General features: G+C 42.2%; 1 protein-coding gene across 3 annotated transcripts; it reads right to left on the bottom strand.

The window, feature by feature from the left end:
- Window positions 1-25: 25 nt before the first annotated feature.
- On the bottom strand, window positions 26-22946 carry Seh1l (SEH1-like nucleoporin). Of its 3 annotated transcripts, none has more exon segments than NM_001394994.1 (9): window positions 26-2343; window positions 3461-3611; window positions 6145-6302; window positions 6830-6970; window positions 11265-11363; window positions 13593-13804; window positions 14905-15051; window positions 18441-18491; window positions 22706-22946. In NM_001394994.1, coding segments are annotated over 9 exon segments (1083 nt in total). In that variant the 5' UTR covers window positions 22817-22946; the 3' UTR covers window positions 26-2330.
- Between the last annotated feature and the right edge of the window lie 5047 nt (window positions 22947-27993).

The raw sequence follows: 27993 nt of genomic DNA, 5'->3' as shown, positions 1-27993 counted from the left end.
CACATGGTTTTCATAAGACAACAGATTCACATCTTTTAAAATACTTTTATTAAATAACCTACTTGGAGAACAGTTACAAAATTTTTAAGTAGTAATTCCAAGTAGTAAAAGGCATTTTCCTTTAAAAAAAAAAAAAGACAAAAATATCCTTATGATTTGCTGCTTTATACACAGGAATGATTTATTTTACAGTCATTTGTAACATCAGCCTATAAAATTCCAAACATTTCTTAATGTCTGAATTACAGAGTGAAGTTCACAATGATATGCTTTCCTCTGAAGCTACCATCAACAGACAAAACTGAACTCTATGATAACAAGTCCACACAGAATGAATGTACAAGACAGGCACTTTGAACCAGATACTGGGAATCGTTCACAGTTAATATTGCTTTTTCTGAAGCTCATCTCGTCCAAGGTAACCAACTAGTGAAGCCAAGGTTTCCTGGTGCAGAAGTACAAACAGGTTTGGTTTCAAACACTCGAGTTGTGATACATGCAAGACATGGCCTAACTAGGAAGGATCTTCTAAAAGAAAATGAAGAAACCAAAAGCAGCCCGGAATAAAAGCATTTACAAGCATCTGGGTAAGGCCTTTAAATCAGGATTTTACACCCCTTCATTCTCAGGTAAGGGATTAAGAGGCCGAGAGAGGCATCCTCTGCGAGGGTGAGGATAGTGGAGGTTGGCAGTGTCTGCATCGCAAGAGTGCTCTAGCAGAGGAGCAGGAGGAGGAAGGAGCTGGGCACAGCTGGACCATCTTGATCCAGCCCGTGGGGAATCCAGAGGGGGAAAGAAATACCTGAAATAATGAAGACAGGAACAAAACACCAAAACAAAAACAACAGGGGGAAAGGAGGGAGGGAAACAGAAGAAAAAGAGAAAAGCAGTAAATACAAAGAGAACCAAAGAAGAGAAAACATGCTGGAAGGAAGGAAAAAAAGCTGTATATTCATGCCACAACCGATAGAACAGTACAAATCAAGACTCTCACTTGAATCAAGGCTGCTTAAGAAGTATAAAAATTTAAAAAAAAAATACAATCTGTTAAAGTTAAAATGCCCCCAAAATCATCAGGACGTATGTTACAGAGACATTCATTTTATAAACTGAAAGCGTGTCTAATCTCATTTGATTCCTTAATTCACACATCTGCTCTTCCTTTCCAGCAGAGCTGCATGTGTTACAGCAGCAGGCACACGTTAGTGCATACATGATACCGAGAACCAGCTCCAACTCACTACCGGGAGACCTGGCTACTGCACTCCACATGCTTGAGAAATACAATCATTGCACAGGCTTCGTTTCCTGCAAAAAACTTAGAATACCTACAGAATTTTGGTGCATAAAAAGGCTCAAAGAATTATAGCCTGTTATTCTACCATCTCATAACTTACCCGTAATATGTATGCAGTTTAGTAAGTGAAAAGGTGTATAACTGTCATCAAAGTCAAAAGTTTCAGAATACAGGGACTCTTTGAAATAACACATTAAAAATCCTGAGACACGGAATTTTAACTGCACGCACATTTTCTGAAAAATGTCAACTCATGTTTCCAAATTGTCTTAAAGGAAACCAAGTTGTATAGGATCACACCATAAACATTCATGCATAGATTAGAAACAGCCATCTCCTGAATATGAGATGAAAACTTAGAAGTGCTGTCACCATTTTACTACCAATAAAACCAGCAATTGCTAATGTGCTGCTTGGCTACAAACTATTTGAGCTCAACTGGTGCCACGTTACTGATCTGTTCCTGTACTAGTATTTTAATTACAAGAGATGTAGTTGTGTGGATAATGTCACCTGTAAAGTAGTTGTGTGGATAATGTCACCTACAGAGCAATTCTACAAAAGGTAAACACATTACCACTCAAAACAATCTTTATGAAAATATTTATTTGATTTTTCAAATTAAAATTATAAAAACTCATCATTTTAGCTTATTGTTTTAGAAAATAAAAGACATATTCCTATATTTTCCAAATGGAATAAAATTATATTTGCCCTCCTCCCAACTGCTTATGAGGATAATAGCAATCTTTTCAGTTTTTAAACCCAAGTTAGTCTCCAGAACATTCCAAAAAATTGTTTTGGTGATGATATGTCAACAAAAAGCCTTTCCATTTATAGTGTCAGGAGTCTGACTAGTACAGAAGTTATATACACTGTCATTTAAAGGCCTTTGGGCCTGTGTGTAGTAGTGAACAGGCTGCTGGTGCATCGTGGAGATCACACGGCGCTGGGGAGGGAAAGAAGTTGGTTTCCATTCCTGTGTGCATGCAACAAGCAGCACAGCAGCACAGTCACTCCAGCTAGCGTGCACTCAGCTGTGCTTTCTGCTAAGGACACAACACAAATGGAGAAGGGAGAGTGCATCACACATCGAACACAGATTAAAGAAAACACAGTACAGAAGCTGCTACCTAAAGCAGGTTCTTGAAAAATTAACTCTAATATGCTTTCCTTCATAAGATAATTTGTTCTTCTCCATAGTAACTGGAAAGTTTTTATAGTTGCAAATACCTAAGACCTCAAAATCAAACAGCAAGATTTCTTTATTAAAAAAATACAGTAGTATCAAAACAACTGAGAAAATTAAAATCTATGTTTTTCTTCTGCTTAGGATGACAATAGGGTAACCACAGAGCCTCTATTCCAAATTATGCCCAAAGGCATATCTTTAAATTTTTATATTACAAATTTACATTATTTGAAACTTGAATGAGAAAAACTGAGGCTAGACTATGTCAAAAATTTTTAAATGTATGCAGAATTGCATAAACTTCAAGATCTCATATTTTACCATTTCCTCTTAGTTATTATAAGCACAAAAGACAAATCATTTCATTTCATTCAATGGTCTCACAAAGCTGGAGTTATGTATTTATTAAAACTTCAACGTGACCTGATACAAAGCCTACCCAACAGGCACTAACAGAAGAAACCCGACTGTCTATCTAAGAGCCAACCTTATTAAACCACGTCTCCTTTCACTGCTGCAGAAAAGAACACAGAAATCATAAAGCTAATAACATCTTTACTGACCACTGAATTTCAGAATATAATTCAATGGACTTAAAAGCTGTCCATATTATAACCAACTAGCCCACTAAATACAGGCAAGAGTGAGATTTCAAGAGTAAGTGTGACAATTACTGGTGAATTACTTTATTTCATCTTAAAATTCACCTGTTAGTACGGCTACCAGGAGAGGTGGCTCAGCAACTAAGAACATGGCTGCTCTTGCAAAGGGCCCAGGTTTGAATCCCGGCACCTACATGGTGGCTCACATGCATCCATAACTCCAGTTCCAAAACACTTGACTCTTTGGCCTCCCCAAACACTGCACACATTGTGGTGGACAGATAGACAAGCAGGCAAAAAACCCATACATGTAAAAAGTGTGTGTGGGGGCAGGGGATGGGGTTGCTAGTTTCCCACAGAAGAGCCTACCTGCCAGCAGATGTTCCATTTAATGAATTTTGAAGATTTGGAATATTTGAGCTCAGTGAAGGAGTTGAGTTTCCCAGCTGAGAACTCCCATTTACTGGGCTCCCGTTACCTTTCAAAATACCAGTGCACTTCCAATTGTCCATGTAATTAGCTGAAAGAAAAACAGCCAAATACATTAACATGACTAACACCTATTCATATGAATACATGTATCAGCACTCTTCTCCTAAAGCTGCAAGAAATGAAACAAGGTATGGGCTACATTTCTAAAAATATTTGTGTATAACGTGTGCCTGTATTCACGTTCATGTGCATATGCTTGTGTGCATAAACTTACACATGTTAACAGATGTTGATCCTGGCCGTCTTCCCCTTGGACTCTCCATCATAGTTTCTGAGGTAAGGTCTGTCTCTGTGTCTGTCTGTCTGTCTGTCTGTCTCTCTCTCTCTCTCTCTGTCTCTGTCTCTCTCTCTCTCTCTCTGAACCTAGAGTTCACCAATCTAGCTATACCAGCTGTCTGGGCAGCTCCAAAAACCTTGCTGCTTAAGGCTCCCCTGCGCTAGAGTTACAACTGCACACTAGTAGGCCTGGGTTTTACATAGGTGCTGAAGATCTGAGCTCAGGTCCTCATGCTTTTACAGCCAGCTCTTTACCAACTGAGCATTTCCGCAGCTTCAGCAAGCTACATTTACTCCTAGGTAAGCGGTAAGTACAATTTTTAGATGAAATACATAAGGTTTTCAAAGAACTACTAATTTAAAGCAACCATGATGACTTATAATTGAGACAGAAGAATTGGTCTGAGTTTGGGGCCAACCCTAGGCTACACAGTGAGCTCCAGACCAGCCTACAATACAGAGTAAGATCTTATATCAAAAACAATTACTTGTTTAAAAAACATGAAAGCACCAGTGGAAGGGGAAGCCCTGGGTCCTGCTAAGACTGAACCCCCAGTGAACTAGACTATGGGGGGAGGGCGACAATGGGGGGAGGGTTGGGAGGGGAACACCCATAAGGAAGGGGAGGGGGGAGGGGGATGTTTGCCCGGAAACCGGGAAAGGGAATAACACTTGAAATGTATATAAGAAATACTCAAGTTAATAAAAAAAAATAAATAAATAAATAAAAAAAATGAAAGCTTTTCACTATTTCTCTTCTTTCAGAAACAAATAACTGACACAATTATCTAATCTCAAAGATAAAGAGGTTATTAATATCTGGGCTGGGCTTGACTTGCAGCCGTGTGGACCCGGATCAGCGACAGAACCCAGATGCAGCAGTGTGCCTGGGAGAACCAGCAACAGACTATCGGGGACAGACAAATCTCTGGGCTCAACAGCTGACCAGCCAGCCTCGCCTACCTGGTGAGTTTCCCGGCAAGAAAGACCTTTTCTCAAACACAAAGGTGAGTCATAACTAAGGAACAATACCCAAGAGTGTCGTCTGACCTCTCTCTACAAATACAAGTTAATATCAAAACAAAATCTTTAAAAGAAATAAACCCAAATTCTTTGTCTTTCTTACAATGAATATAAATAAGGATTGGAGCTGTCTTCTAGGCTATGCACATTATGTGGGCACTGTGTACATCATGGTCAGAGATGTGTATTGATAAGAAAACCTCTGTGTAGCAGTTCATCCAACATGATCTCATTCTTTGAATGCAAAACTAGTCACTGAAGTCAGTAAATTAAAGTTAAAGGATCTAATGGTTAACTACCAGGCCATCCTACTTTAAGTTTAGAAACAAAAAGGACAGAGAAATCCTTAAAATCAAATTGAGGAAAGGAAAATCTGGGCTGGTCCTACAGAATATATAGTAAGACTGAACATGGGAGGCCATCAGGGCTTAGCCAGCCTGCACTCAGGACAAATGACCCACTGCAGTTCTATAGCTGATGGTCAGACTAGAGTCAGCCCACTGTGATGCTACAGACATCAAAGGCAGTGTCACTGATTAGACCAAGTTCCCTCAGTGGGACACAAGAAACACAGAGTCAGAACTCCAGTATTCTTGAATTTTGGAGTCTAAAAAGAAAAAAAAAAAGATGATAGATTTAAAGTCTCTGAGAGGATGAGAGACAGTGTGTGTGTGTGTGTGTGTGTGTGTGTGTGTGTGTGTGTGTTCGTGTGCATGCGTGCATTTGTGTGTATGTGTGTATGCGTGTTCGGGTACATGTGTGCCATAGCACCCTTGCAGAGGTTAACTTCAGCTGTCGGCCCCTATTTCCACCTTGTTTAAGATAAGGACTCTACTGGTTTTTTCACTGAGCTGTGCTTACCAGGTTAGAAGTCTCCTCCCTCTGCCCCCAGTTCCCTAAAGGAGCTGGGGTGTTGCAGACATTCATACTCATTTCCTTACCCATGGGAGGCAAATACTTTTACCAAAGACCACTGGAGGCCTCGTCAAGGTTTAATAGAGCAGATACCCAGATTAGCTTGTCCCGAAGACACTGCATGTTCTAATTAGTTTCAAAACTGGCTTTCTTCCACATAGAAATAAAACAATTCAATTGGCCATTAATTTCTATGAACTAGGTAATCTGGTATTTCAAAATAGTACAAACATAAGACAATTATTTTAAATAATATTAAAAACAATTTTAAATATATATTTCAGAATTTATACTTTTAAGTGAAAGGTAAATATAAGTAACAACTGCCCCTCTATTAAAAACCTTACCTTTCCACAACCTAACACAGCCGTCATCTCCTGAAGACGCCAATACTGTTCCTGTTATGTTCCAACTCACCCTCCAGACCTGAGAATTATGATTATCAAACTGAGCCACAATATGGATTTCAAATTTTGTTGGACCACCAGAAGAAGTAAGTTCTTTCCTAAAAAAAGATTTACAAAGTTCTCAAAAAGAGTCTTGTGTGTATATACACTCACACATAAACATATATTTGAACTAAAAAATACAAATAAATACGCTTACCATATTCTTTCCCAACATGTGCACTTATGTCCCCTGCCCACTGCCCACTGCCCACTACCACTCAGCCCTCGGGCTACATAAACACCATTTCATTTGACTTCTCCAAAACCTGGACTTATTTCACCCCACAGATGAAGCTCATTGCCTCTTTTTTTTTTTTTTTTTTTGGGGGGGGGGAGCAGGGGGAGAAGACACAAATGAGCACATTATTCTCCTAAACGAGGTTCAAAATCCAACAGAGTAGCAGAAAGGAAGCAGAGAAACAAGGAAAGTAACTGGAACAATTAACTAAATCCTCACTCCAAAGGTCACATACAACATTCAGAAGAGGGCTCAGTCTGCAGACCTGAGCCCTTACTGTTCTCTCAGAGGAAGAGAAGCAGAAGGAAAGAGTACTTTCAAATTCTGCATTTCTCTACAACTTACCTCACAGGTTTTAATGTGAAAATTCTTACATCTTTGGTTGCTATTGCCAGGATGTGGAAAGATCGTCCCAAATTTGGAGCAAACGCAATGTCATGGACAGGATCCGTGACTGTCATAAGAGTCTCAGCTTTTGCATATTTCCTAAGTCAAAGAAAAAGTAATTAAAATTTTCAGAAATAAAACTACAGAACTTGAGGCTGGAGAGGCGGCCGGCTCCGGGGCAAGAGCACTTGCTGTGTCCCCGAGCACCACAGCTGGAGTCCCAGCACCTACTCCAGGGTTCCCACCCACCTGCAGCTCCAGCTTCAAGGGATCTCAACCTTCTCCTCAGGCCTCTGCAGGCACCAGCACATAGATGGCATATGTACACTCATGCACATGCATGTACATGAACACACATAAATCTTTATAATAAAAACAGTTTGAGCTACGTTTGATGGGTACTACTTAAGCCCAGCGCTGTGGAGGCAGAGCCAGGAAAATCTTCTGTGAGATCCAGGTCGGCCAGGACTGTGGATGGAGACCCCCATTTCAAAATAAATGAGTAATTTTTTTAAAAAGTCAGAAATATGAAAAGGTTCATCAATGTATCTCAATGTTTTTCATACTCCTCTCAGTAAATGCTTGACTTTTGCGGGAACACTCAATAGTGGCCCCCAAATAACTAACTCCTAGGCCCAAACTGGAGCCTACAAATGTAATCTTATTCCAAAAAAAAAAATTTTTTTTTTAATTTATCTATTCCTTATTCATTATCATTAGGGTAGGACTGACCCTAAAGTTCAATGCCCTTAGATAAGACAAAACAGGATGAACAAGGTGGGGTAACCCACACCTTTAATCCCCACATTACGGTGGCAGAGGAAGCAAGTTTGAGGCCAGTCTGGTCTACAGAGTAAGTTCCAGGACAGTCAGGACTACACAGAGAAAATGTTTCTAAGAAAAAACAGAGTGAAAAAAACACAAAACAGAGAAGATGCCTAGAGTGGCTGCCACAGTCCAGGATCCTAGGCTCAAAAGCTAAAAGATTGCCTCAGAGCACAACCAAACCAACAACTGGATTTCAGATCTCCGAACCCCACCAACAGGTTACCAGTCCATAAAAATACTTAATCAAAACTTAGCTCAAATAAAATCTGGCTTCATTAGCCTTTTTTGTTTTCCTTTTTTTGTTAAAAAAGGGTAAGAGCCTAGCATAGTGGTTCATGCCTTTAATCCCACACTCCACAGGGAGGGAGACCTGTAGGACTTCAGCCTGGTCTAGATAGTGAGCTCTCAGACAGGAAGGAGGGAAGGGAGAGTTGGCTGATGGCATACACCTATGACCTCAGCTTTTAGGACGTACACAAAAAGATCACTGAGTTCCTGGCCAGCCTGGGCAACATACCAAGTTCCTTTAAAGAGGAAAAAGTTAAAGGTACTTGTAATGAGAATTTTACTTTCATTGAAAAACAAAAATATTATGGGACTATATTTATCCTGGGCGTGGGATACGGAGCCTCAGAGCCCACAGCCCGAGACTATGCTTTCCTTCCTTGAGCTCTAGCAGAGCCATGACTTTGCCAGCTGCTGATAGGAGAGTTTCTGTAATTATGTAATGTTTAGAATTCTAAGGACTTTTGAGAAAGTATGTAAATGCTAGGGCCCTGAGAGGTGGGTGGGTTGGGGAGGGGACTGTTGGTAAGTTGCCGTTGACTGCTGTCCATCATTTTGTTAAGCAGTCACTAGCAAAGAAACAAGAGGAAATTGGATATCCTTAGAGCCAAAATCAAAAGTGGGAAGTAGCCTAATGGCAATGTTGTCCGGATCCCTCTATCCTTTTCTTTCCTGCCTAGGGTTAGAGGGGGAAAGCTATTGCAAGAGAGACCTGGGTGTGGTGGTACACAGATACAATCAAGCAGAAAGAGCACGATGAGTTCAAGGGCAGCCTGATTTACACAATAAGACCCTGGCTCAAAAAAAATCAAGAACCTAAATGGTAGCCAGCTTGCCTAGCATGAGTAAAAACTGAAGGTGACTGCAATATCTTATCCTCACATTGTGTTCTGTAGCAGTAAACAGAATAAGATGACAATGAATTGGTCATGGAGGTTCACAACTTCAATCCCAGCACTCAAGAAGCAGAGGCAGGTAGTGGATTCCCAGGGCTCCAAGGCCAGCCTGATCTGCATAACAAGGTCCAAGCCAGCCAGGGGTACATAATAAGACTGTACCAGGAATCAAGCAAACTGTAAAGGGAAGAGGATGTCAAAAGTTTGGTCCTTCTTAGGTTCAACAGCATGGACATGACTGAAGCACTCAGCCAAGCAACCCTTCACGTACAAAGACAGGACAGAGCTCTCCATCCTACCTTTCTTCAATTCTCTTGAGCCTTCACTCTGAAATACCTACCTGAAAAATCTCACCTCACTTCGGCACAGTCTCAGCAGCCTGGGAGCTTGAGAATGCCCTCCACGCTGTGCTCCTGCCCCACCCCACCTACAGAACACTTTGAAAGCGAGGGGCAGCTATCGCTCAGTACTTTACCTGGCTCAGTCAAAGACTACGCTGCTGCTTCTTTTTCTACTACATGAAGAAAATGTTACCATGGTCAGCGCTGTACTATACAGCCACTATTACGTTTCTCTTTTGGGGGTTGGTTTGGTTTGGTTTAGTTTCTTTTACACACGGGGTTTCTCTACATAGCTCTGGTTGTCCTGGAACTCACTATGCAGAGCAGGCCAGTCCTGAACTGAAATCTGCCTGCCTCTGTCTCCCAAGCGCTGAGATTCCAGCTGTGTGCCACCATGCCAAATTACATTCATTCATGTTTTTATCTTCAGCTCTTACTGGTGCTTCTGAAATATTCAAAATACTTCATAAAAACAGATTTAAATAACAGTTGTCTAAAGTAGTTCCTATCCAGAATAGCCAACTGACAGACTTAGTCAGATTTTTTATTTTTTACAGAGGAAGGGGGCACCTTGCGTGCCTGGTATGGAGGTACAGAGGTGATCCCTGGAATTTGGGAGAGACAGGAGAGCAAATAAATCACAGCACACAGAAGGCCTAGTCTACAGAATGAGTTCTGAAATGACCAGACTCCACAGTGAGACTGTCAAAACAAAGAGGTACAGGGCGGCTAACAAAGACCCTGTTTTCTACCTGTCACTCTTGATATTTGACCTAAGACTTCACCACAGGCTGTTGGTGTGTTCAGTTGTGAAGAATGTTAGTGTCAAAGCTTTTGTGTTCAGATGTCCTAAGCAGGGAGATAAATGCACGAGGTACCTGCAGTACCTTGCTGTCTTCCCCTTTCTCATTGTCCCTACTTTATGCCAAAGCCACTGTCATCTCCCAACTAGATAACTTCACCAACCACTCACGTTCCCTTCTAAAGTACTTATCACTCCTACGAAGAGTTAAAGTACCGTTTGGCCCTGTGCTCAAATGGACACGACAAGTAAGACGACACTACAGCAGTGGAACAGGCTACTGCGTCTGCCTGCCTGTCACGTCCCCTCTGCCTGTTCTGTTAAAGTGGCAGGGCTAACAAAGTCTTGTTCCCAGGTCTTATCGGATACAGTCTTAGTCACACGAAAGGCTTTCTGCCAACTTCTACTCACCCCGTAGGTCCTGGGCTAAGTAAACATTCCTAACCTAATCTTTAAACCAGGTTTCCCCACGTAGAAAACTCTTCAACATCCTGATTCTTTTAGTTCTGAAAGCTTGTCCCACTCCTTAGTCTTATGTCCCATTTTCTCTACAAGGTAATACAGGTTGAGGTACCAGATACTATCTATCTCCTCTTCAGTTTCCTCTTCACAAACGGGGTGCATCCTTTAAGCTCAACCTACTCAAAAGGCTGAAATAGGAAAATCGAATGAACTCTCATTCAGGACTAACTGGGAGTAGCATGAGACTGTCTCAAAAAGCTAAAAACAATGGGGCTAGAGAGACAGCTCAGCAGTGAAGAGCACACTTTTGTTCCTGTAGAAGGCCTGGTCTTTATTCCCAGCACCCACACCCACCACAACTGTAATTCCAGAGATCTAATGACCCCTTAAGACATGTGACTAGGCATGCACATGGCACACAGAAAAATAATGCAGGCAAGACTCCGGAAAGAAATCTTTTTTTAAAAAGCAAAAAAACCAGGCCAGGCTGTGATGGCACACACCATGAATTCCAGCACTTGGGAGGCAGAGGCAGGTAGATCTCTGAGTTCAAGGCCAGCCTGATATACAGAGGGAGCTCCAGGACAGCCAGGGCTACACAGAAAAACCCTGTTTTGAAGGAAAAAAAAAAAAAAAAACACCAACTATAAATGAAAGCATAGCACAGAACTTGGTGTCTCTCAGGAAACCAGTAACTATACAATGAAACATGTACAATGCAGATAATAAAGAAACAATCACTTAAAACATAACTCAATTTTGAACAAAGCAGTACTCACCTGGTGTTTTCATTGTACTCAAAGATCTGAACCTTGGCCATTGAATTTGGACTGCTGTCATCACTTCCCACAGCGATCATGGGGGGGTGAGCACGAGAGCTGGAAAGAAAGGGAAGCACTCATGTAATACAGTAAGCCACTGCATTAATTAAAATTAAGAACTGGACTCAAGCAGACGAATAACCTACAAGTCAGCCTGACCTCACCGTCACATCTGGATGTCCACCATAGACCTGCCACACTACATGTGCACATGAGAACCTCCCACTGTCCCTCAGGACTGCTTCTCAAGGAGCGCTCTTCTAAACAAGGGCATTCCAACAGCTGACATACCTTAGAGACTTTCTTACTTCAAACATCAGCAACAGGAAAAATGTAGTTCTTTATTATTAAAGCTAACTACAGCTTTGTTACTAAAGCATCACATGATTAGATCCACTAATCCAATTGGAAACTTAAACTATAAGGAGCTATGGTAATAACTAAAGGTATGAAGAGATGATTCTATGTAAACAACAGCTTCATGAGAAAGTATATCTATAACAAATATTCACATAACCTGGCTGCTAGTTAAATTTTAGAGTCAACTAGTAGTTATAGACAAAACATCTATACCTATGTTAAGTATTCACAGAACCCAAATATTATAAATATTCATCATGCATTTATAACAATGTAACAAAAATGAACAAAAGGAGAAGGCTCAACATGAAACAGAAGCAAAATAAGCTCATCCATTCTCTCTGTCTTTCCACCTCTCCTTTCTCCTCCCCATCCCCTTTAGATTATCAAGACAGGGTTTCACTGTGTAGCGCTGGCTGTCCTGGAACTCACTCCGTACAGGCTGGCCTCAAACTCAGAGAGTCACCTCTGCCTCTGGAGTCCTGGGATATGAGGCATGCACTACCATCATGTGGCTAATTTTCTCCTTTGTAAGAGAGGAATCGTTGGGACTATATGGATGACTACAAGGTTTCTTAACACTGGAGCACTGGGTGCTCTTCCAGAAGACCTGGGTTCGATTCCCAGCACCCACATACATGCTGGCTCATGGTGGCCTGTACCTCAGTTCCAGAGAATCTAATGCCCTCTCTGGCTTCCAAAGACACTGCCTGATGGAGGTGTAAAGATATACAAGTAGAAGAAATACCAATATACATAAAATAAAAACTTTTAAAGTTTAAGCAAGGAGTCATAATCTAAGAACTAATAAATCACTAAATAAAGATAAGTTTAGAACTTAATTACCAACATAACAACTATAAAGATTACCACAAATAAAACACATACCAGTCATATTCAGGTATCAGTGAATATAAACACTTTAGATCTAACAGAGCAAGAACCAACAGAATAAATCATCTACGTATGTAACAGTAGCTACCAGAATCAAAATCTAGAATATAAGCTAATGATAGCATTTCCTTTTAGAAAAAGAGAACTTTTGGTTTTGTTTTCTACTCTTCTAGATATCTGCAGATTTTCTTACGGAGTGATTAAAAAGATAAATAGAAAGCAAATATGGGTGCTGGAAAGATGTCTCAGCTGTTACGATCACGTGTGTTGCTCCTCCAGGGGACCCAGGTTTCATTCCAAGCACCCACACGGTGACTCACAACAATCTGTAACTCCAGTCACAAGGATCCAACACCCACTTCACACCTCCAAGGACACCAGACACATGTGTTCACCGACATACACATAAAATTAAGTAATAGCTTTGTTTAAAATCTTTTAAAAGCAACCACAGCATAGTCATACAATCGCACTCAACATGGAGCGTTAAACAGGAATAATGAAGAGACGGATATGATGACTGTCTTTCTATTATGTCAACATTCAGGAGGCTGAAGCAGGACAGTAAGTTCAACAGCAAGTTCTAGACCAGCATAGGCAATAAGGTGACAATCCTTCCAATTAGTTAATTGTTTAAGGGATTAATTGGATGCTTTAAAATAAATTATATACTAAAATGTCTTCATATTTTATTCACAAGTATTTTTTTGTGAGAAAAAGAAACTTGAGGAAAATGTATGAGTTCTACACATGACTGAGTATAGTATGTCTTCTTGGGTTGGTATTTCTGCACAGATCTGTCTCTTAAAAATATTCTAATTTATTTTTATTTACATAGAAAATTTTGTAGAAGTTCTCAACTATTGATACTGAATGGGTTCCACCATTTTATGGATATAGGAAAGTGGAAACTTTCTTCTAGATAATATTATGTATTACAAAAAGCATCTGAAAAATTAAGCCAGTAAATTCTTAGCTTGAAAAACCCCTCGCCTGCTTTGGAAGACTTTCAAAGGTTTGACGTGCGCTTACCTGGAAGGGTTCCAAGAAATGCAGCTGCAGCACAGCTTACACGAGATCTCGTGCTGCAGGGACCACTGGCTGAGGTTCATCACATCTGGGGCCTCGTAGACTCTCACGATGCCATCTGCAGAGCAGGTTGCTAACATCAGACCCATGTGCTTGGGAGCAAATTTCACATCTGTAACAGATGTTCTGCTGTCCACTAGAGTTGTCCTTTTCACCTGGAAAAATATAAAATACAATTTAAACCATACACAAAAAGAAATATGATGGATCTGAAGAACAAATGTTTTAGAATCACACAGACAACTCGCCATTTATTAGGTTTTCATCCTTGCATCAGGAACTTAAAGCCACTCCTGGTCTCTATTTCCAGTGAAGCACTTTGCGTATGCAATCTCATAACAAACTAATGAACAGTTATGAGTTTACGAGAGAAGAAAATCTGCCTTTAGAAAGCATCGTGTATTATGTTAGTAATCTCACTGAGCAGACTCGTCACCACCAGAAATGTTCACACTTTTGTACACATAGCTGTCATACAAAGTGTGCTGCAAGCAGTGAGTCAAACCAAGTGGGCTCCTTTAATAGTAAACGTAAGGCCTGTGCCTTCTGCGGCTTCAGTAAAGGAATGGACTGCACCAGAGACAAGACAAACGCCCGCAGACTAAACACCCTTAGAGCAGAACCAGAAGGCAGGATAAGATGCACGCACACACCCTTTTACAGCTTTGGATTTTATATTGTGTGTGATTATTAAGAAAAGTAAATTGACAGCTCCGAAAAAAAAAGAAAAAAAAAGAGAAAAAGAAATTGAAAGGAAAATAAAACACTTCATACGATAAACTTCAACGAAAGTGGTGGAAAGGACTTATAATCTAGTTTAATTCTCTTCTTTAAGAGTTGAGGAATCTGGGGTTGGGGATTTAGCTCAGTGGTAAGCGCAAGGCCCTGGGTTCGGTCCCCAGCTCCGGAAAAAAAAAAAAAAGAAAGAGAGAGTTGAGGAATCTAAGCAGCACACAGGTAAAATCACCTGACAAAGGCGGAGGTAGAATTTAAAGTAGGCGAAGGGAAGGGGACCTTGGACTATAGCTCAGTGATAGTGCACGAAGCCCTGGGTTCAATCCCAGGCATTGCAAAATAACTACAAACCAGAAGCCTAAAACCATATAGTAATTACTATACAAATCATACAAAATACACAGAATCTGGTACAAAGAAATCCTTTGGTTTCCCCACTGGAACAATGAAAGACCTAGCAAGCCAAGCCAAAGTGAAACAAACAGGAGAATATGGAAGAAGGAACAGGAACGCATCTTACCCAGTGACTCTGTCCTCGAAGTTTATCGTTTGACTCTCCTACTATTTCTTCCCATACGGCTGCTGTTCGGTCAAAAGAACAGGAAGCCAAAACTTGTCCAAACTCAGGATGAGCCCATGTCACACGCCATACAGATCCACTATGTGTCTGTTTAAAAAGCAAACTGATTTTACTCACTTCACACATATCATTTTACTTGCAAAAATAATAGAACACGGGGTTGGGGATTTAGCTCAGTGGCAGAGCGCTTGCCTAGGGAGCGCAAGGCCCTGGATTCGGTCCTCAGCTCCGGAAAAAAATAAATAAATAAAAATAATAGAACACAAGTAAGTTTTACTTCAGTAAGACAAGAAAGACAGCAATGTAACATTTAAATAGAAAGTTAATTTCTAAAAACAGAACTTTTGGAAGATATTTAGAATAGTGGACTTGGAGAGGATTATTTATTTATTTATTTATTTATTTATTTATTCTTTTCTTATGTATGAGTGCTCTGTCCACATGTACACCTATACGCCAGAAGATGGTATCAGATCCCTTTGTAGGTGGCATGAGTCATTATGTGGTTGCTGGGAACTGAATCCCAGACCTCTGGAAGAGCAGTCAGTGTTCTTAACTGCTGAGCTATCTCATCAGCTCCTAGAGTTAGTATTCTTTTTAAATTATCTTTACCTTAGTTTGAATGTGTGCATGTGCATACACACACATGCACGTGTTTTCTCCATCTCTCTCACTGAACTTGGAGCTCACTGATTGGCTAGACTTGCTGGCCAGCCAGCTCCTGTAGATCCTCTAGGCTTTACCACCCTAGCACTGGGATTACAAGAACAAGCTGCCTCCCACACACATTTTATGTGGTTCCAAACTTGGGTCCTCACAATTGCAGAATTATTTGATTCAAGAGCTAACACAGAAAGCTGGAGAGATGGCTCAGCGGGTGAGAGTAGTGGCTGCTCTCACATAAGATTTGGGTTCAGTTCCCAGCACCCACATGGTGGTTCACAACAATCTGTAGCTCCATTTCCAGGGATCTGATGCCTTCCGTCCCCTGAGGACACTGCAAGCTCTTGATGCTAAGATTTCAGGCATGAGCCCACATCTGGTTTTTGCACAACTGCCAATCAAATCAGAGCTCTGTGCATGGTAGGGCAAGCATTGTACTAACGGAGCGACGACCCCAACAACTCCTCTGTATTTCTAAATAGACAGGAAACTCTTAAATAAAAATAAATCTTAAAAGCAAACAATACACAGAAAAGTAACAACAAAATGGTTAAATTATTTGATGTGAAGTTAAACAAGAAACTATTTTATGGATGAAAGCATTAAGTTCAAACCTAAGAAGCCCTAACCCTTGATCAGTCAGGATCAACCAAGGATCCGGAGTGTGCTGTACTGATGCAGGATGCTAGGCAAGATGGATATGCTAGAAACATTTCAACTTACAACCTAATTTATGTTTATTGGTAAATAACTCCATTTAAGTCAAGGAATACATCTAATTTAAAGCTCATTAAGGAGCACTTCATTGTATAGACATATATTACTACTGTGCGTCCTCATGCTGTCAAGAAAGAAAACAGATTGATGTATTTCACCATGAAAGGAATTTGTTAGATGATGTAACAATCACTCTACCCATTACACTTACAAAACCTCACACTTCAATGTTTCTTTGTTGTTGTTATTTTATCATGTGTTTTCATGTAGCCCAGGGGGCTTAGAATTCCTTATGTATCCAAGGATGACCCAGAACTTCTGTTCTTCCCGCCTTCACATCCCCAGTGCTGGGTTAAGGGTGAGTGCTAAGATTTCAGGCATGAGCCCACATCTGGTTTTTGCACAACTGCCAATCAAATCAGAGCTCTGTGCATGATAGGGCAAGCATTGTACTAACGGAGCTACGACCCCAACAACTCCTCTGTATTTCTAATACTTTCTCTGCTCTCAATAACATGAGACTTCTTAAACCAGGCATGGTGGTGGACACCTTTAATCCCAGCATTTGAGAAGCAAGCGGGATCCCTGTGAGTCTGAGGCAAGCCTATTCTACAAAGTGAGTTCCAGAACAGCCAGGGCTATGTAGAGAGATCCTGTCAATATATACATAAATAAGAAAATAAATAATATAGCAATTGTTTCTGAGACCAGTAACATTCTGTGAGGACCAGATTGAGGAGGAAACAGATTGATCCTCAAGCAATGACAGTCATGTAGGGACCTCTTTAGACCAATTTTTGAAACTAGAAGTAAGACCATGATTTAAATCTAAAACTCATGTTAGTACCTGAAAGTCACCGTTGGAGTCACCCAGCTATAAATCATGGGTGACCTACAAGTGACCCATCTGCAAGACAAATTAAAACACAGCAGAAAACATACTGTGGAAGAAACCAACCACTTTCTGACTGGACTTAAGGCCTACTCCCTGAGACAGAACTCATACCTGACACTGCTAAAATGGCCAAGAACTGGATAGGTCAATTACTAGTATTATTCTAACAAAGATCTTAATAAAATGACTCCTAGCGACAGACTGCTATGCCCATAGATCAGTGCCTTGCTCGACCCTCATCAGAGAAGCTGCTCATTGCGGTCGATGGGAGTTAACAGAGTCCCACAACAAGGTAGGGAGTGGCAGACTTTGGAGCACTTGGTCCTACATGGGATGTTGTCATCCAAACCCTCCCTCCCAGGCCAAGGATCTACACTGAAGAGAAGGCAGAAAGACTTTACCAGCCAGAAGTGACAGACGACACCAAGGAAACCGTGTCTTCTAGCACAACAGGAGCAGTGCACATTCAAACACAGACTACAGAGCATACAGAGGTTCAGGCCAGGAAGGTTCCAGGGCTGAGAGAACTGGACATAGGGTCCCACCTTAGACATGAGACTATCTAAACAGAAAGCTGTCAGCAAAGAGAAAATCCGCTTTCCCCGGTGGCGACTCACTGTGTATATCAACCACACCTCAGGCAGGCCCCGTGCCCAGGAGCATGGCCAACACAAAGATCTCCATGGTCATTTTATGAAGTTTCTGCTTTATTTTGCTTTCTTCTGGCATTTTTTGTCTTAGTCTTCTGCTTGTTTTAATTTTCATTTTGTGGTTTTAGACGGGCTTTATGGATTTTTTCGTTTTTGTTTTTGTTTGAGAAAGAACATAAAGTTGGACAGTAAGAGGAAGGGAAAAAACACGAAATATGCTAAAACCCTAGAGGTAGTTATTTCAGAATGCTACAAAACCACTATTTTTGCACTCTTTGGTTTTGAGACAAGGTCTCACTCTGTATCCAGGCTGGTCTCTAACTCATGGCAATCTCCTGCCTCAGCCTCCCAAGGCACTGGCCAGACCTACAAATTTCCTTATTATCAAATTTACTATTACTTTAATAACAAAACGGTAAGTTAAAAAACAGAAACTCTATTTCCAAGAAACGAACACTGTGTCAGGTTTATCATTTTCTCAAAGCTGAGCACCAAGTCAGTCCACTAAAACAGCAAACATTTCAGTCCTCTCAACCATGTAAAACACTGACCTTCCAACTAGCTGTGCAGTGCCAATCTCCGCTCTCGCTCTTATCCCACACCTGTAAGAAAGCAAAGGCAAATGAGCACAGCCAGGGACCTCACTCCACGAAGGACGCACCCACCCTCGGGCTGCCAACCCCACAGCACTGAAGCTGAGCTCTAACATTCAACCGCAGTCCTCCACTTCCTCCCGCCACCCTTTCCCCAAAACCCTGGTACTCCCAGGTGCTAGTGGTGTACAGACTAAGCCTGAGCCCAGAGTCTCATGTGCTACCCCAACTATGCTCTACTGAGGAACTTGACTAATGAAAACACTGTTCCTAGCAGTTTAGAACTTTTTAGTGTGTATTTCTGGTTACAGACACCTGACTTGACATAACTGGCCATTCACCAGCACCTAACTCACAGCCAGAAGCCTGCAATCATGCTGGAAGGGCACTTCCTGACACATTTTCTAAGGCACCCACACTTTGCTTGTGCTTCAGAACTATAGAAGCATTTCAGTACTGCCCCTGAAAACCATTTTTAACCTTTGAACTCACCAACAGAAAGGATAAAAAATGAACATACGAACTCTGGCACTAAGTAAGTGAACTGTGAAAAAGAATTTGCTTACAACATAAACAAAGGCAGTCATCCTGTTCCATCTAAGCCAGGACGATGCAACCAGGAGGCTGAGAGATGACGATAGAAGTTACTGGATACAGTGTCAAGTTAGAAGTGAAAACAGTCTTCAGATACACTGCATCCCACATTTTTATAACTGATTGCAAGAGCACAGTGGGGCCAAGCTTGGTGGCATAACCTTTAATCCTAACTCTAGGGAGACAGAAGCAGGTATTTCTCTAAATTCCAGACCAGATGACTGGGGAAACACACACACACGGTGGCTATTCACTTTGAGGTAACAAACAATTTTTTTTAAAAGATTTATTCATTTATTATATATGAGTACACTGTAGCTGTCTTCAGATACACCAGAAGAGGGCATCGGATCTCTTTACAGATGGTTGTGAGCCACCATGTGGTTGCTGGGAATTGAACTCAGGACCTCTGGAAGAGTAGTCAGTGCTCTTAACCGCTGAGCCGTCTCTCCAGCCCAACAAACAAATTTTAATGTGGCAAAAGAAAATAAATAGCATCAACCAGCGCTAGAGAGATGTCTCAGGGGATAAGAGCACTGCTGTTCTCCTACAGGACCCAGGTTCAATTCCCAGCACCCTATACCCTCTTCTGACCTCTGAAGGCCCTAGAGGGACAGATACATGTGCAAACACTTATCCATTCATATAAAATAATAAAAATTAAACAAGATAACATTGATCAGCAGTATGTGAAACAAAGCTAAAGTAAAATACTCAATAAAAACACCAAGGAAATCATAGATTACAAAAAAGTCCCAATTTAATCTATCAAAAATGTATTAAGGACTGGTAATTACTAAGAAAATGTAGCAATATTGGGAAAAAAAGTAATTTATCATGTAAAGCTAACAACACACACACACACACACGCACACGTGCGCACACACACACACACACACACACACACTCACTCACGCGCACACACACAGTGAAGGAGTTGGAAAGCTGGCTCACCAATTGAGAGCACTGCTCCTGTAGAGAACCCTGGTTCAGTTCTCAGCACCCACATGTGGCTCACAATTGCCTCCAACTCCAAGGAATCAGCTCCTTCAGACCTCATCCTGGTACGGACACATGCACTCATAAAAATAATGACCCTTATAAAGTCAGCACTGACATTCAACTATCCAGAATGAACTTGACAAAATTCTGTCTGTTTTGTTTTTCTCACTGTGAGGTCCTGGCTGTTCTGGAACTTGCTGTTACCCAAGCTGGCCTCTGCCTCTTGAGTGTTAGGATTAAAGGCGTACACCACCACCTCCTAGCCTTCTGCTTTTAAGACAGGGTCTCTACACAGTGCTGACTGTCCTGGAACTCACTATATAAGACCACACTGGCATGGAACTAATCCAACTACCTCAGGCTCCTACGAGCTGGGGTTAAAGGTATGTGCTACCACATCCAGCTCGATGAAATTCTTTAAAATTTTAGACAGTAAAAATCATTCAAAGAATAGAAAAGACTGGTAAATACAATCAGTGTGCAGACAGCAAGGAACTTACTAGTTACTTTCTTTAAAGAACCACTTACATGTATGTGTGTGTGTGTGTGTGTGTGTGTGTGTGTGTGTGCGCACGCGCGCGCGTGCACATGTTGAGTGAAGACCACAAAGAAGCCAGAAGGCAGCACTGGATCTACTGGAGCTGCAGTTACAGATGGTTGAGAGCCTCAGAATATTAGTCCCTCTGGAGAGGAGTACTCATTCTTACTCATGGGGCACTCTCCAGCCCACAGGAACTTTTTCTCTTTTTTTTCTTTTTTTTTTTTTAATTTATTATATGTAAGTATACTGGAGCTGTCTTCAGACACCAGAAGAGGGTATCAGATCTCATTACAGATGGTTGTGAGCCACCATGTGGTTGCTGGGATTTGAACTCAGGACTTCTAGAAGATCAGTCAGTACTGTTAACCACTGAGCCACCTCTCCAGCCCAGGAACTTTTTCTAAAGAGAAAGTCTATCATTTGCACAGATTTTTTTTTTTTTTTTTGGTTCTTTTTTTCGGAGCTGGGGACCGAACCCAGGGCCTTGCGCTTCCTAGGCAAGCGCTCTGCCACTGAGCCAAATCCCCAACCCCCAGATTTTTTTTTTTTAAAGGTGTATAAGTAACACAAAGTACTCTAGCCAGGAGTAGTGACCCACACTTGTAAATCCCAGCACTTGGGAGGCAGAGGCAGGTAGACCTCTGTGAGTTCCAGGACAGTCTGTTCTACACAGAGAGTTCCAAGACAGCCTAGGCTGCGACGTAGTGTCGAAAAATGAGAAATATAAGAAAATGTGCTCTGGACAACCTAACTGCCCTTAATCCAAGTACCAACTATCTGGAACTCTTCCACAAGTCCTCCAAGACTGCACCTGACTGCCCTCCTGAAGGCACAGCTCCAGCCCGGCCGCCTGCACTTTTTACTCTTAAGAGCTTTGAGGAACTTTGGATGAGCCACCAACCATTTCCACCTAGTGACCTAGTGAGGGGCTCAAGACAGCTTCTCTGGTTCTCTAAGCAGGCTGCTCAGGCTAAGTAAGTCAGCTGTAGGTCATCTCTCCTAGTGTGATAAAGATCTAATAAAAGGCTTCGAGAGACTTCTTTTCTTGCCTACTTCCAACAGTGTGAACAGAGCAGTCCTGAGGCCAAGCTGGGAAAGCTCAAGGTAGTTTGGTAGCCTTCACTGCTTGTCTTGGTAGTGTATATGCACGTAAGTTTTGCAATGCAGAATTACGTCCTCTCCCAAGATTGCCATATTTATCTTAGTAAATACCATTCCCAAAGACTATAACTTGATGTCTGCTACCTACATCAGCTGTGCTCGTTGGCCAACCAAGGAACCAGGCGCAGTCCTCCCAACAAGAAGGATCACAATCTGAACTCCCTCTATCGACCTGCAGAGACGCCGGGCAGTGCACATTCAGACACAACACTCACACGAATAAGTCTTTAAAATTGTGGGGTTAGGGCAATGGAGTCGTTCCTGGTGGCTCCCATCTTTAATCATATCACTCTCGGCAGAGGCAGGCAGATCATCAGGGCTACAGGACTGAGACTCTGTTTCCAAAAAAGTACATCGGAGCATATTCAACGGACACTTGTGATAACCACCTTCAGAGGCCACTTGAACACGAACAAGAATTAAAAGCTGGTGTTCAGCTATTCTGGCGTCGTGAAGGAGTTCATACTCGTAACCCCAGCATGGCTGAAACTGAGACTGGAGGGCTACTGCCAGGTCTAGAAAACGTGTGTGTGTAACTGGCATGTAATAATAATAATATCCCTTCAAGGAATCCCATGCGTCCTGGGCAAAGGAATACAGGCGAGGCCCACTGAAATGAGACACACATCCCCACGAGAAGGCCAAACGCGTTAGACTACAGCCGCGACCCACTCCGCAGACCCAGCGTGCGCGTGCGCTCAGTGCCCCGAGGCAGAGAGCCGCCCCGCGCAGGCGCGGTAGGAAAACGCCCCGAGCGCGGGCGGCCGTGACCCCACAATCCGCCGACGGGGAGGGCTCTCGCCGCTTCCGGCGTGGCGGCGTCCGCGGCTTTGTGTCTCGCACGCCTCGGTCAGGGTTAGTCCCTTCTGTGCCGCCTCCCTCCCCTCTGTGCCCGGCCCTGGGTAGTCGAGCTTGCCGCGCGCACCTTGACGCTCTGGTCGCTGGAACAGGTGGCCATCCGGCGCCCGTGGAAGTCGAAAGACACATCGTGGATGAGGTCCTTGTGGTCCGCCGCGATGCTGCGCGCCACAAACATGGCCGCCGCCGTCTGCCCGGGCCCGCCTCCGAGAGGGCGGCGGTGCGGCCCGCAGCCCCCGGACCGCGGCAGAGGCACGTACGGTACGTCGGCCCTCGCCTGCTCGCGTCGCTCCGGCGCGCCACGCCCCGAGGGACACGCCCTGCGCAGGCGGAGCCTGTGTCCAAACCTTGTTCCAGCCACGGACGGAGCCTGCAGACGCAGGAGGATGGAAAAATGAAAGCGCCTTCCGGGGTCAGCCTAGGGGGTGTGTGCCTCCGTAAACACGTGATCGGTACACATAGCGAGTAGAGATGTCCCGCTGCAGATTTGAATGGAAGGCTCATCTGTTTAACCAGAGCTTCTTAGGAATGATGGCGATGCCCAGAGTTGTCGCTTAGGGAGTCAAGCTCATCGAGCACAAAGTCTTCCAGAAGGAAGAAATTGAGATGAGGAGTGGAGGACCTGAAGCAGCGGTCAGTGCTGAAAGATGGCACAAGTACAACAGATTCGAGGGTCAGCAAAACCAGAATGAGGAAAAAGAAGTTCTAGAAAGTCACCCGGGGTGATGGCAAGACCCAAAATGATGCCCAATATTTACTTTGATGGAGCCAGTCTTTAATGGAGAAGTAAATGAAATAAAAATAGCAAAGAGAAACCTATGAAGGGAAGTGCTCAAGTCAGGAGATTCAGTCAAATTCAGGAAGTGGTGGAACATTCCTTCAACGAGGGTTTTAGGTGAGAGGTTGTTTAACGCCCATGGGATCAAACTCCCGACTTTGGCTCCATGCACGCGGTGCACATATAGGTGAAACATGCATACACCTAAAAATAAAGATGTTTAAGAATAGGAATCGCGGGCTGGAGAGATGGCTCAGAGGTTAAGAGCACTGTCTGCTCTTCCAGAGGTCCTAAGTTCAATTCCCAGCAACCACATGGTGGCTCACAACCATCTATAATCAGGTCTGGTGCCCTCTTCTGGCCTGCAGGCATACATGCAGGCAGAAAGCTGATGTATACATAATAAATAAATGTTTAAAAAAAAAAAAAGAATAGGAATCGCTTTAAAAAGCAGACTCTAAAGGATCTCAAAATCGCACTTGTTCCTGATGGATTTGTACAGAAACCCGCAGAGACCGATAGTGAAATGATCTTACCAGTCTTGAGTTTTCCTTACTCTTCTTTAAATTAATAAGATTTAAGGCATGGCTTGAATGCATCACCACCTTTAGTTCCAGCTCCAGAGAATCTGAAACATCTGGATTCCTTGAGGATCTGCACTCTCCTGCACACAACGGATACACACACGAAGAGACATAAATTCTTAAAAAAATTCTTTTTTAGACTGCTCTTCCAGAGGTCCTGAGTTCAAATCCCAGCAACCACATGATGGCTCACAACCATCTGTGATGAGATCTGATGCCCTCTTCTGGTATGTATAAAAACAGCTACAATGTACTCATATAAAATAAAATAAATCTTTAAAAAACCAAAAAAAAAAAATCCTTTTTTAGATTATATTCCTATTTTAGAGGTAGACCCCCAAGTCCTCTAACCATTGGATCTAACCATTCATTTCCAGAGACATTAATTTCCAGAAACAAAACACACTATATAAAAGTACAATTAAAGGGGTTGGGGATTTAGCTCAGTGGTAGAGCGCTTGCCTAGGAAGCGCAAGGCCCTGGGTTCGGTCCCCAGCTCCGAAAAAAAAAAGAACCAAAAAAAAAAAAAGTACAATTAAATCTATACTTTCAAAAATAAACATTTAAGAAAGCTAGGTTTATAATTTTTTAAAGATTAGTTTATTTTAAGAGTGGATTTCCTGCATGTTTGTAGCATAGCATGTGTATGCAGTACCGGTAGAGGCTAGAAGAGAAGGTTGAATCTTCTAGAACCAGAGTTATACACATGGTCATGAGCTGCCTGGTGGGTGGTGGGTGCTGGGAGCCGAACCCAGGTCCTCTGCAAAAGCAGCCGGTTAGCTTAACTGCTGGGCCATTGCTCCAGCTCCTGAAAGCCAAGTTTAAATACAGACAGTAAACATTAACTGAAAGTAGAATATGGGATAGAAGGACTAGACCTGCTGGGCAGTGGCAGTGCTCACCTTTAATCCCAGCACCCATAGGCTGAGGCAGGCAGATCTCTGAGTTCAAGGCTGATCAACAGAGGACTACACAGAGAAACCCTTTCTCAGAAAAAACGAAAGAAAGAAAAGAAAAAGCAGACATAAGTGTTTAAAGCACAAGAAGGCACATGTGTTACTGTTATGGTCAGTGACCCTACAGTAAGACCATAAACAGCATCCAAGTCTGTAACTGACATGGGGCTCATCCTTGGTGTATATTCTATAAGTTTTGACAAGCAGGAAGTGGATCCACCATTCCAAAATCATACATAATTGTTTCATTGTCCTAAAGATCCTATGCTAATAGAAAACACTCCCTCTTCACCAACCCTTCCACGTGTGAGGCTGTCCCCAACCATGCTGAATTGTTGAGTGCCTTGATCTTGTGCAGGTAGTCACTGCTCCCCAGTCATGAGAGCAATGTCTAGGAAAGAGTTTCACAGCAGTCCTCCCCATGCCTGGCTCTTACAGTCTCTTCACCCCGTCTTCTGGGCCGTATCCTGAGACTTGGGAGACAGAATGTGACTATCGATGCCCCGGTTATGGCTGAGCACTCCACAGATAGTTATTCTCTGCTCCTTGACCAGTTGCGAATCTCTGTATTAAGCCCCATATTCAATAAAAAGGAAGCTTTCCAGCTAAGGACTGAGAGCAGCACTAATCTATAGGTATAGAGATAAAAAAGCAATATTTACACCACGTCCATTCAGCAAAGTAATAATAGTAGCCCAACAGCTGATGATTTCCCCAGCAATGACCTCCCACCACAATTTATACACTAGGCATGAATTTCCTCCCATGGAGCAGGCCCTAAATCCAATCAGAAAGCAATTTGTTACCCAATAACATTTATGCCACTACTGCAGCCATGGGTATATCTTGCCAAACCAGTCATTATTATAGTTTGCAAGGCTCACAGCTAGGTAAGACTATTAGTTTTTTCTTCCATAGCCACCTATATAGCACCTTCTAGTAGAACCCAGCAGGGGAGAAGTCTGCCAATCAGTAACAGTTTGATTTTTCCATGCTTTGTAACCAAAATAATGTCTTTAACAATAAGGTCTTACCATCAAATTCTGGTAGAAAACTAAGAGTATTGCCCTGTATTGTTTTAGGGATCTCTGAAACACCTGTAATTTTGCACATATATTTTTAATATCACTGCATTCTTTTTTTTTTGAAGACACATTCCATATTTTATTTACATTTTAAGACTAACTTTCATCTCAAAATCACATATCCAACACCTATTTCCTTTTTGTTGTCTTCACTTAAAACTTCTAAGCATGTTTTATTAAACAAAGACTGTAAACAACTTATCATGTCTGTTACATGTAACAAACGAGAACAGCTTTTAACAGAAATTCAAAACCCCAAACATCTTTTTATTATAAATACAGGTATCAAAACCATCCTGCACCTATGTTTGACACTAACAGTAGTCAGCACCCACACCGCTTCAAGGATTAACACAATTGGTGACTAGTCATTATGTCTGCTACTTTAAACAATTCCATCTGCAGCTCTAAATATGGTGGATAAAGCCTGCCAGTTCTGTTCTTCCTTCTTGAGACTTTACTTTCAGAAAAACAAAGGTTCCCGTGGCCATCTGACATTCTTTTGCCATGCTTCTGTCTTGACAACCTGAATTCCATTTTGAATGCTTCAGATTCATGTTTAAATGACAGTCACTGCATTCTTTTTGCTCATTAAACTTCAACCTTGGGGCTGGAGAGATGGCTCAGTGGTTAAGAGCACTGACTGATCTTCCAGAGGTCCTGAGTTCAATTCCCAGCAACCACATGGTGGCTCACAACCATCTATAATGGAATCTGATGCCCTCTTCTGGTGTGTCTGAAGACAGCTACAGTGTACTCATATATATACATTAAATAAATAAATCTGGGGTTGGGGATTTAGCTCAGTGGTAGAGCGCTTGCCTAGGAAGCGCAAGGCCCTGGGTTCGGTCCCCAGCTCCGAAAAAAAAGAACCAAAAAAATAAATAAATAAATAAATCTAAAAAAAAAAAAAAGCTTCAACATTGACTCCCTTAGATACAGAAGTTTAAAACGATTTGAAATTGATGTTATATATAAACATCCAATCAGAACAACAGATTTCAAATTGAGAATCTGAAACACATATTCACAAAAGTTTCAAAGGTATCGGAGGAACTAATTAAAATGAACAATTCTAGGTATGGTGATGCGTACCTGTAAATTCAGCACTCAGAAGATGGAGGCAGGGCCTGGAGAGACGGCTCAGCAGTAATGAGCACCGACTGCTCTTCCAGAGGTCCTGAGTTCAGTTCCCAGCAACCACATGGTGGCTCACGACCATCTGTAAAGAGATCCAATGTCCTCTTCTGGTGTGTTTGAAGACAGCTACAGTGTACTAAATAAATAAATGCTTGCTTCAAGCAGCTATTGGAATCACTTTTTAAAACAAGAAGAAGAGGGCTGGAGAGATGGCTCAGCGGTTAAGAGCACCGACTGCTCTTCCAGAGGTCCTGAGTTCAATTCCCAGCAACCACATGGTGGCTCACAATCATCTGTAATGGGATCTGATGCCCTCTTCTGGTGTGTCTGAGGATAGCTACAGTGTATTCATATACATAAAATAAATAAATCTTAAAAAAAAAACCAAGAAGAAGGAGGAGGAGGAAGGGGAGGAGGAGGTAGAGACACAAAGCACAGATTCAGTGCTACAAGCAGATCTTATCTAAAATCAAAAACAAAAAAGGGATTGGGGATTTAGCTCAGTGGTAGAGCGCTTGCCTAGCAAGCACAAGGGCCTGGGTTCGGTCCCCAGCTCCGAAAAAAAGAAAAAAGAAAAAAAAAAAGAGCAAAAGTATAACAGGACACTATGAGGTGTGAAAGTGTAGGATACTGTTCTCTACCTTCAGGCTGGAAGAATGGAAGTAGTCCCTGGTGCACTGTTGACACTGTCCCCCCTCAAAGCCACAGCAGTCAGAATCTTCGAACTCAACGTTAGCATGGTGACTCACACCTGTAAGCCTAACTTGTGGGAAGCTGAGACGGTGGAATTGCTGTCAGTTAGAGGCCAGGGT

Source organism: Rattus norvegicus, chromosome 18 (genome assembly GCF_021556685.1).
Source record: "Rattus norvegicus strain SHRSP/BbbUtx chromosome 18, alternate assembly SHRSP_T2T, whole genome shotgun sequence".
NCBI classification, from domain to species: domain Eukaryota; kingdom Metazoa; phylum Chordata; class Mammalia; order Rodentia; family Muridae; genus Rattus; species Rattus norvegicus.
Note: the sequence above shows the minus strand (reverse complement) of the source record. Positions and strands in the feature narration are given on the sequence as shown.